The 11,622-nt window shown below is 38.2% G+C and overlaps 1 protein-coding gene across 1 annotated transcript in view; it reads left to right on the top strand.

Moving 5' to 3' along the window:
• Positions 1–1,052: 1,052 nt before the first annotated feature.
• F9 (coagulation factor IX) overlaps positions 1,053–11,622 on the top strand; it is a 33,182-nt gene continuing 22,612 nt past the window's right edge. Inside the window, exons 1-4 of the mRNA XM_005404570.2 lie at positions 1,053–1,173; positions 6,144–6,307; positions 6,497–6,521; positions 10,426–10,539. Of these exons, the coding sequence (XP_005404627.1) occupies positions 1,086–1,173; positions 6,144–6,307; positions 6,497–6,521; positions 10,426–10,539 (391 nt within the window). The 5' untranslated portion in view covers positions 1,053–1,085. The remainder of the gene's footprint in view (positions 1,174–6,143; positions 6,308–6,496; positions 6,522–10,425; positions 10,540–11,622) is intronic.

Below are 11,622 nucleotides of genomic sequence, written 5' to 3'. Positions count from 1 at the left end.
CTACGAATTCCGCATTATTCAAATTATTTTTAAATAAATGTAAAATGCAGTCATTTTCAAATAAACATAAGCTGAGAAAATGTATGATGAGACCTACAATATTAAAATTGTTAATGAAAATTCTTTAGCATGATTAAAATATAACAGATTGAAACTTGAATTTACAAAAACAAATGAGAGTATTAGAATGGTAAATACATGTCTAAATATAAGAAATGTTTCACCATTTTAAAATTTTTTTTGTAAGATTGTTGACTGATCTAAGCAAAAGCAATAATCTGATATAGAATTTCTAACATGTTGAAGTAAAATGCATTACAAAAATACCACAAAGAAATGCAAGTGATAGTATGTTTGTACATGTTATTATAAACTATTATAGTATTCACAACTTTATTTGTATATATGTATATGTGTATGAATATGTATATATTTGTGAATAATGTATATGCATGTACACACATGCATGTGCTCTGAGGCAGGGTCCATATGTTTCACCACATGGTACCTAGCACAAGAAAGGTTATAAACTCCTGACTATGGAGAACATAAAATAATCCATCAGGTGACACATAAGCATATTTTAAGGTATTTTAAAGTGAGTGACCAGGGCCAGGGCCATAGCTCAGTGGCACAGCACCTGCCTGGCAATTGGGAGGTCCTGAGTTCACTTTCTGGTATCAAAAAAAAAAGTAAAGTAACTGACCAAATGACTTTGTTTTCTCCATCTCTTTACCTTTAAGTTATATGATGATATTTTCCCCTGACAAAGATAAAATGGAACCCACTGGTATATTTTGGTGCCACATGACACCCATAGCCACTACATCTCTCTTCATTCTACAAATATGTCACTTCCTGCCTCAGACTCAAGCTCAGCCCTAATAGCAGAAGCCCAGGTAATCAGAGATGAACTTTAATGATGACCACTGCCAATTCTTTCAGTTGACCCAAGAGGCTGTTGCAAATAGCTCAAAGGCCCACTGAGGGTGATGGATATTATTTCCCAGAAGTAAATACAACTCAGCTTGTACTTTGGAACTATTGATCAGCCTTGCCACTTGCATAATCTACTAGCAGAGGTTATGCAGCTCCTGAACATGATCATGGCAGAATCCTGGGGCCTCATCATCATCTGCCTTTTTGGATATCTACTCAATGCTGAATGTACAGGTTTGTTTCCTTTTTAAGAATGCATTGAGGGTGCTTGTCTTTTAGATAAAGAAATGTCTGGGGCTGTTTTCACTAAGTAGTGACTACATGATTTTATAGCAATATTTAAGATTCCGGCAGTACCACTATGTGGATTGGGTATGCACTGGTTCTTTGTTAGCGAGGTTACCATCTTCATTTTTAAAACTAGATAGGTTTACAGCACTTATGCTATATTTTTATTTAATAGATGCTGTTAAGCTTATGATTTGACAGTCTAGTTCCTCTTAGAAAATATTTGTCTCCTGGGTTTACAAAAAAATATTGAAATTGGGAAAATATCTTGATAAGGAAACAGCAGAACTTATGGGAAAAAAACCTGTTATTTTTGGTTTTGTAGACTCACCACTTTGAAATCAAAAGGGGAAGCAACAATTACAAATGATGGTCTTATTTATGCAAAAAGTCTCATTTGAAGACACATGGTGTTTTAAAATTTTAAAACTATATAATGAGGCATGTCTCTAATTTTTAAAATTGTATACCTTTAATTGTATACACATTTAAAGTGTTTGTTAAAATAAAAACATTAACCTTTCATTAGCGAGTTTTTACTTATTATGAAAGATTTTCGTGGATTGGGAATAAATCATTTTGTCTGTGATTCCATATGTCTCAGAGTTGATATGTGAGGAAACTCGGCACTCAGATGAGCTCCCTAGGACACAAGAACCAGTCTACAAATTGATGTAAAAAGTAGAAACTTAGTTAATGCAACATACATCACTTTGTTTTCTCGCAAATGCAATGACTTTATATGCTCCCCAGAGGAAGGTATGGAGGTAAGATCTTTTCCTTTTGGGCAAAACACATGTTCTCACAGGAAGCATTTATCACAATTACTTGTCAACCTACTAGAATAAACTCTAGTAGCTGACAGATCCAGGATCAGGGGTGCCAACCCTAAGTGTCCCCAGAAAGCAGACTGGCCCTCTGGCTCCCACTCCAGACATGATGTCAGCTTTGCAATCAGACTGAAATGCTGAAATAATGGTGTGAGAATGCAAAGGTTAAATTGAACTAGCAGAGTGGGTTAAGTTAAAGGATAAAGAAAATATGTTAGAAAATTTACAAAGCAGAGCATAAAGGCAGCTCATTAGATATATCTCATCAGTGTGACATGTGGGAGGACAAAGGTTCCAAAGCCTTTCTTTGAAATGAGTGGTCAGATGCTGCTTTTAAGAGCACTGTTGCCCCCCTGAAAACCTCAGATACAGGAAAAAGGATAGAAAGAAAGAGGAGCCAGGATTTCAGAGCTGGGAAAATAATGACTACAGATAATCCTGAAGGGAAGTGAAATATATGAACCCTAGACAATACTGAATTTTGAGAAAGGCAGTAGCATTCTGGAGCTATTATAGTCAGAGATAATAGACTCTTGAGGAAAGGGGGGGGGAGTTTCACCATATACGAGCAGTATTAATGCAGCACGCTGCACTGTGTTAAACAGTCATATTTTTCCAAAAGGAGGAGATGTATTTTCATAGCCTCTGCTCTTACGTGTTATTTTGTCAATTTGAAATTTTGAAATCACAATTTTTCCTTGAAACCAATTCAGTTTTGTAAATTACGTGGATCAAAACTGTCTTTCATTCAGATATTACTGAGTTAGTATTATGATAGCAGATACTGAGGCAATGTACTAGGGACATGGGGAGAAACCGGACCCACTCTTTGACCTAAAGCCCTATGAGATCAGGCAAGAAGTTTCAAACATTATTTGATAAAATGTGTTCCACATGCTAAGGGAGCACAGAAGAAGGAACACAATAAATGGGGAAACACCTGATAGAGAGCCAATATTTGCAGCTGAGTGTTTAAGAGCTCACTATCCTTAAATATCTGATCTGGGCATTCCATGGAGAGAGGGTCCCTCATGTGCAAAGATCCAGATCCACACAATGTGAGGTACTTCATGAGCTCCATCTAGTTTGAATAGTGACTATGACAAATGAGGCAGAAGAACTTAGCAGGGCCGGGTCATCAGATAATAAATGCCTTAAACTAAGGAGCTTGGGCCGTGAAATGCATTGTAGAAGTATCAGAAGTGTAAGCATAAGAAGTAGTTCTTGTGGCTGAGTAAAAGGCTCAGGATGGAATATTCTAACGCACTGGCGGTGGGGGAAAAGCTAGGGGAGAACAATCTTAAGCTTATTGTAATCATTCAGGGGAAGCACAAGGGCTGGAACTTGCACAAGAGCTGTACAGTGCGGAGGAGAATTCAAATGATATTAAGGAAGTAGAACTGATATGGCCTAATGAGAAGGGGGTGTGGAAGATTAAAGGGAGGTTTATAAAGCATACCTTGGCTCCTTTGAGTTTGATGTGATTATAGGGACACAGAACACTGCCGAAGAGTGTAGGCTCAGTAGTCTGACTGGCAAAGTCTAAACCCTACCTTGATGCTTTAATATATTACCTTGAGCAAATCGCTTAGCCTTTAGGAACATCAATTGTCCTTGTTTACACAAATCAGATGACACGGTCCCATGAAATGAGTCTTGTGATGTCAAAGGACTACTGTGAGGATGAAGTGACATAGAAATGTCACTGCAAAGTACTAAGCAGTGCTGAGCACAGCAGAACTACTACATAAACATTAGCAATCACCAGCCCTATTCTGGTGCACAGTTAGGGGGCTGGAAAGATGATCTGGAATTCAGAAAATGTATCTCCCTAGAAATGGATTTCCAGGACTCCATGTGGTATACATAGGAGTTGCAGCCCTGTGTGTGTGAGCATCCAGGGAGGGAGCATGGATATTATGGCACCAAGCACAGTACCTGGAGGTAGTAGTTGAGCATTCAGTAAATTCTGTTGAAAGGGCCAGGACCAAATGAGAGTGCAGCAAGTAAGGCCCATAGGGCATGAATGCACTTGCACACCGTGAGAGGGAGGTGGCCTGAAATGTTGTGCTGTAGTTACCTTGTATATCTCACCCTAAACTCAACCTAGTGCAGACACATGAAATGAAAAGGGAAGACTCAAGGCTGGAGCCTAGGAGAGCCTTGGAATTTAAGCATCAGGTGGAGGACAGGGAATTAACTGATTCAAGAGGTAGGTGGATAATGAAAATTAGAGCAAAACCAAGAGTGAGAAGGGATGGATTGCATGAAAGCATTTCCTGGAAAAGGAGAGATCAACTACTAGAAATGTTTTAGAGTTGTCAGAAATACATAAGCTCAAAATTGTCTTTTAGGAGGTCACGGCTGATTAGGCCAGTAATTGTTCTATTTCATGGATCAGAGTCAGGAAGAAAAAGAGCTACAGAAATGCATGAGAGAGCTAAAGGGAATTGAGAGAATTAAGGAAGAAAAGTGGGCCCATATGAAAGGAGTGGAAAGAAAAAGAGATAAGCAGCATAAGCCTATCAACATATTACCTCCCTGAGCTTGTCAACATACCTAGGTAGTTAGTCTTATCGTGTTACCTTTACGCTCATTGTGTATTTGAGAAAATTAAGGTTCATAGATTATGTGACTTGCCCAAGTTCACATCTTCAACAAGACTTACATATGGGACTCAAACCCAGTTCTGTCTGATCTGATTTTAAATCCTAGCTTTTCACTTAACCATGCTCTAAATGGTTACAGACATGGATGCTATTTAGGAGTGCCCAGGGCCAAATAAATGAACTGCCGAGCAGAGAGAAGGACCTGAAGGAGCAGAAAAGCATCAATATGTGATGGCTCCCTTGTACAGTTTGGTGATCCAACACCCCTCCCCTGCCAAATGTTCAGCTGCTGCCTCAGAAGAGAAACAAGATGGCAGATGGCTGCACTGTTCTAGGGTTTGGCATTGCAGGGGAGGCACAGCATTGATAAGGGGTGAAGGGAATTCAAAAGTTGGCACATAAAGAGTAGGAAAAAAGGCTAGGCTGAATTCAGGAGAAAGTGAGCAAGGGGACTTGCCGAGAGAGGATATCAAGGCAGTACAATGCTCCATAAAGTGAACAGCTGCAATGAAAAGAAGGTAATAAAGCTTAGTTTCTTTTTTTCATTTCTTTTTCTTTTTGGAGTTAATGAGAAAGTAGTCCCAAATACCCTGGAAAGTTGAACTTATAAATACTTGGTCCTATGATAATAGAGATGATAATAGATCTATTGCTGGTCTCTTGGAAAAAGGAAAAACTCCAGGTTACTTTCCTGAGCTCTTGTTATTAAGGACATATATGCCCATAGCTATAATTACCTATATATGCGTATGTATATAGAAAGACAGAGACAGGCATAGAGACTGCGATGGGGAGGAAAGGAAAGTGAGGATTTCAGAAAAAGGCTTCTATCCTCCAGACTGTGGGAGTATCCACAGACTAGATCAGTGTCGCTAAAATAAGCCACACTCTGAACTCCCGAAAACTGCTTACATTGCTGGAATTCCTACTACATACACCAACCAAAGGTGTTATGTGTCTGAAGATTTAAAAAATTAATGCAGTGATTTTTCATGTATATTTAGTGAAAGGCACTGGGGTCACATTTGCAGCTAGACCAAAATTCGGCTTCTGTTCGTTCTTCAAGAGACATTTGTTGCAAAGTCACTGGGCAACTGTATCCTGAAAGCACAGTCCAGCCAGGGTGGTGGATCACCTTGCAAGGATCTGCAATAAACTATTTTCAAGCGATGACAAAGTGTGAAGTTAACTGCTTATTTGAGAACTTTCCTTTTCATCCAAAGTAAACTCAAATACAATTGAAAATCTGACCTTTTATTATTGGAACTCTCCTGGCTAAAAGTAAAATTGAATTTTAATTCCTAAATCTCCATGTGTATACACTACTAGGAGAATATTGCAAATTTTGGCTCCATGCCCTAAAGAGAAATTGGCTTTGGGATTACTTGGATTAAAAACAAAGCCTTTCTTAAGAGATATATTTAATTTGCATAATGTTTTCTTTTTTTAATTAAAGAATAGTTCTTTTACATTTCAGTTTTTCTTGATCGTGAAAATGCCACCAAACTTCTGAATCGGCCAAAGAGGTATAATTCAGGGAAACTGGAAGAGTTTGTTCGAGGAAACCTTGAAAGAGAATGTCTGGAAGAACGATGTAATTTTGAAGAAGCACGAGAAGTTTTTGAAAACACTGAAAAAACGGTGCGTACTTGCACATAATATCTTTCAGATGCAGAGCAAAAGATAGAAAACCTTAAAAAAAGAGATATTTCTCTTTGGAATTTTAAAGTACACATGTTTGCATTATAACTGGTATATAAAAGAAATCAGCATCAAAACATTTTTAATGCTACCATTAATTTCCCCTCTTGGTTTTCTTTTTCTTTATAGACTGAATTTTGGAAGCAGTATGTTGGTAAGCAATTCAGTTTATCCTGTGGCTGGTATATGAAACATTCAAGAATTATGCAGTTTTTTCTCTGTCTAAATAGATAAGATATTAAAGTCTCTCAAAAAATCTCAGAAAAAATCCATCCAACTCTTTCACCCGAAACTGAATGATGATATACTGCCAGCGCGGCAAGTATCAGCTGGCAGATAAGCTAACACCTCCCTCGGGTTTTATGAAGAACAACATTCCATCCCAGGACACTGGAAGGAAGATGCAAAAAAGGTTGCATCTTGGGACTGAATGAGAGTTTGCAGTTCTCAGGAGACAGTCACAGAATGTTGACTGAAAATGTTCATTGCTTCAAAGTTTTCCTTCTTAATCACCCTTACCCTGCCTTCCCATTGCCCTCCTGCCTCTTCTACTGCTCACCTCTCTGCACACTGGACTCCGGGAATGCTCCCACAGGCTGTATCTGGCTGCTCTTTGTAGCTGGCTATTCCCAGCTTCCCCTGCGTTCACTTCCTCACCTCCTTCAGCTCTTTGCCCAAAATGAGGCTTCCATAGATCATCTGTTAATACTCTAACAGGCCCCCCGGGACCCTCAACTACTCTAGATACCCCTATCTCACTCTATTTTTGATCTATAGATTGAGTATCCTTTATCTGAAATCCTTGGGATCAGGAGTATTTCAGATTACAGGGTGGTATTTTTTTTTTAAATTTTGCAATATTTGCATATATCTAATGAGATATCTTACAGATGGGAGCCTAGTCTGAGCATAAGCCTCATTTATGTTTCACACACAGCTTATATTCATAGCACAAAGGTAATTTGACACAATACTTTTGAGAATGTTGTGCATGAAACCAAGTTTCATGGTATGGAATATTTCAATTATGATGTTGCTCCTCAAAGTTTTGAATTTTGGAGCAATCTGTATTTTGGTCTTTATTAGGGATCCTCAACTCTTAGCACTTTTCATCATCTAATGTATCATAGCATTTTCCCTTATACAGTTTATCATTGATTTTCTCCACCTTACTAGAATGCAGGCTCCATTTTGTCAGGGGATCAATTCTTTCATTTCTTGGTGGATTTCCGGTACTTGGAACAATATCCGAACCAGAGGAACTTAGTAAATATGTATCCAACAAGTTGACCAAAAAGAGAAAAAGCCATACTTTAATAACTACTAATTTTAAAACTAATTTAAAATCTAACAAGAGGACTTTGAGGATTGTGTCCCAGGTTGGCATACCTGAGACCATCTGCAAGGATGGAAACAAATTAACCTGGACACCAAACTCACTGAGTTCCATCAGTTTGAGGTCCAATTCTATTTCCTATGGTTCCTATCCTGGAGATGCTATGAGACATTCTTATGTATTTATAACTCATGATTTTCTACTTTTGTCTTTCATACATGAGAGAAAAAGAGATCTGCTCCATTATATTGCTTTATCTAACTTTCATTGTTCTTATAAATGAATGTTACCATGCCCATTTCTACTGAACCCTTAAAATTCTTCCAGTTTTTTTTAACTTCTCTATTGCTACTGAATTTCAATCTTTGAATCTCATAACTTATTTTTAAAAGCAAATCAATGTCTACTTTTCCAAACATAATATTCCTGGAGGCATTTAAATTCCTATGAGCCCTCCATTGCCCATTCTCCAAACATCCCAGCCCTAGTAACACACTGTAAGATCGGCCCCTGCCTTTGAGTTCATACAGATTCATAACTTACTACACCTTGGGCAATGATACTTGGGAAACATCAAGGGAGTACTTGTGACACAGCTGCTTTAATTATCAAAATTAAAGCAACAAGAACAGGAACACAAAAGAAACAAACCCAATGCCTCCTTTCACAGGCAGTCAGGATTCCTAACCACCATAAAGGCACCTTTGCTATCTCTCACACAGAGCAGGGGGCCCAGACTCCTCACCATTGTCCTATTCTCTGCCACTAACTCACCATACAAAGAGCCTGGCTGGAAAATAATCACCCAACCATACTACCTGGTGTCTGCCCGCACTTCTCAAGGTGCCTTTTACAGAAGTTTCTAGAATGTTTATCACATTCTACCCTCACAGCATCCTTGGGAGCAAAGCATAACGAATTCCATTTTGAAGAGAAGGAAACTGAGGCTTAGCAAGGTTAAAGGGCTTGCCAAATGTCACTCAGCTGGGGAGTAAAACCCAGAAGAGAACCCAAGTTCTGTACTACCCAGCCTCTCGCCTTCAGAGCTAAGCATAGTTGCTTTTTAAACAAGAACCTAGCAGTTTTAAATGGGAATCTCTCACTTGGCAAGGACTGGTCTCTTACTGTCTTTGACCCATGCTGACCATGGCTTTGTCTCAGCCCAAAGTACAAACAGACAAGAACCCAAAGGAGGACTAAATGCAGGGTAAAATGACACTCGTTTTAAAGATATGTTTCAGCAAATGAGTTCCTGTGTAGCTGGCTGCAAGCCCAGATCCTTTCAATGAAACATCCTAAATAATTCAGAATTGTTGGTCTATAATATAAAGTGCAAATGTAGTTCATCTTTTAGACCAGTTCTGAACATCAATAATAATAAACCAGAGATAATGTATTTTGTTTTCACAGAATTGGAACAAATTAAAGTATCTGAACAAAAGCACATTGGATCAAGGGCCAGAGGGGACGAGGTCTAATTTTTACAGCAAGCAGATTTTCCACAGAGAGCATATTTCTGAGAAAGGGATATTAGTCTCTTAGTCAATAGAGCCTGGATACATGCTTCTGGCAAAGAGGAAGGACAGGCAGGCATATCACTAGATGTCATGGAGTTTTCCTTTAAAGTAAGATTAATAATTAGAAATTTTCCTTTGGTTTCTCCTTTTCTCTTTCTTTGATTCTTACTGTCATTTTTATCTCTCATTCTTTTCTTTCTCACTTACTTACTCTTACTTAAAATGGGAGCCATTTTTACTTAAGGGCTATTTTTCCTAGCTCCAAGTGTGTACCACTCTCCCTTCTGATAGTATTTGTTCTTTTCTCCTGGAGTTTCCTTAGAAGTCTGGACTGAGGCAGAACACTGAGACACCAGACTCAAAGATTCTCTTCTCGCCCTGACCCTTCTCCTCTTGCCTACTCCTTTCTCTTCTTTTAGTACTACCAGTGTCTTCAAAGGCTTTCAGGAACTCTGGAAATGTGGAAACTCAGAAAAAGTAGAATGAAAGCAGCCACTTCTTCATAAACAAAGCACAGCACAGAATCTTTTAAAATTTCTTATGATCTATTGAGCATTATGTCTCAATTCACCTAGACCATTTGAAACATAACTTGTAGACAGGAAACTATCTCTAAGCAATAACACATTCCTCTGGCATCTTTTCTATTGTCTCAAACCCTTATAGCACATGACACTTAAGCATTAAATGACAACACACCGAAGTAGATGCATTTGCTCCAGGCTCAGGCCACCAGTTCCTTGAGTAGAAGCATCATTTATCTTCTAGCTGAGGTTACTCTGTAAGACCTTCAATAAAGCAGGTCTTGTATGACATATAGATAATATTGCTTGAAGTGATTTGATGTAATTTGATTTAGAATTACCTCTACCACCATTCTATAAAGAAGGACTGCAGATCTTCTTGACCCTGTGCTGGTACAGTGCATTTCTATTCAAAGATATTCTCATTCCTCTTCCTGTGGATTGAATAAACTATATGTATGTCTTCCTGGGGCACTTTGCTAGGATACTGTTAGCCCTAAAACCTTGGCTGGGGTGACTTTTAGAGACTCAGGGAAATTGGGGCACCACTTGCCTATAGGCAATTGGCTTCCAGGTCAGTAGCTCTGTTCTGGTCCCCGCTCCCCATAACTCTATGCTAGAGAAGCCTGGACATTCTGAGCAAATTGATCTGATAATTCAATTTCCTAACCTATCTCAAAGATGGAGATCAGTGTGAGTCCAATCCATGTTTAAATGGTGGCAGTTGTAAGGATGACATTAATGCCTATGAATGCTGGTGTCGACTTGGATTTGAAGGGCAGAATTGTGAATTAGGTAAGTAACTTTTTTATTATTCCCTATTCAAAGTTTTTTGAAACCAGATGGAACTGGAAAATACATTTACATATCATTAAGTATCTCTTGAAAACATACTTTTAAAGCTTATAAATATTCCTTCCGTCTGTAGTCATAGTTTTCAAGGTATGAGTTCAAGAACCTATATTAAGTGCAATAACAACATTTGGAAGTAATATTAAGTGATACTGTTCTTATCCTTGATTTTCTTATTCATCTTTATAGAGTCAATAGCACTATCATCCTTATTTTATGCACATGAGAAAAGTGCCATTCCCAGAGGTCAAAATCGGAAAGGCATAAATTTGAATTCTAGTTTGATCCAAACCCATACTTCTAACAACTGCAATGAAAACTCTAAGAAAAATTAACCCATAAATTTATTTGAAATTGTGATTAAATTGCTATAAGCCTAGGTGGTGAAAGTCAATTACATACAGAACTGGGGTATATAAGCCAATTATTACATATACTAGGAACACACATACAAAGCATTTCATATGTTAAATGTATGGGCAAAGATCAGAGGTCATTCTTGAGTTTGATTATATTGGTTTCAAAAGAAAAGTAATACAGGGCCATGGATATAGCTCAGCAACATGGTACCTGCCTGGCAAGAACCAGGTCCTGAGTTTGATTCTTCGTAACAAAAAAGAAAGAAAAGTAGTACAAGAAGTCTAGGATTATTGCATATCTTTTGTTCTCATAGCCTAGGGTACTTTTTGAGGTTTTAGTAATTGGAGCAGTAAACCGCCAAAGTCTTTTACCTACTTAATTATTACCTCTGGATGCAATACTAATGGTATTGTGACTGTGAAAAGCACATAGTGTTAAGGGACTCTTTTTCTGGTCTGAAACTCGAGAAGAATAGAGATGCAATTCTAGGGAAAGAATTGAGCACCACAGGCTTCTTGACTAAGGATAAAGAGTAGAAAATGAGCAGGACACTGTTAAGGCATTACAGCCATCCCCCTGACAGATGAAAAAGACACAAAATGAAATGAAATGAAATGTAGCAGCTGCAGTTGTCCTATTGAGAAAGGAAAAAAGTCACTCATAATG

Source organism: Chinchilla lanigera, unplaced genomic scaffold (genome assembly GCF_000276665.1).
Source record: "Chinchilla lanigera isolate Chin_1 unplaced genomic scaffold, ChiLan1.0 scaffold00088, whole genome shotgun sequence".
Classification (NCBI taxonomy): domain Eukaryota; kingdom Metazoa; phylum Chordata; class Mammalia; order Rodentia; family Chinchillidae; genus Chinchilla; species Chinchilla lanigera.
The sequence above is the reverse complement of the archived record's forward strand: the minus strand, read 5'-3'. Positions and strand labels throughout refer to the sequence as shown.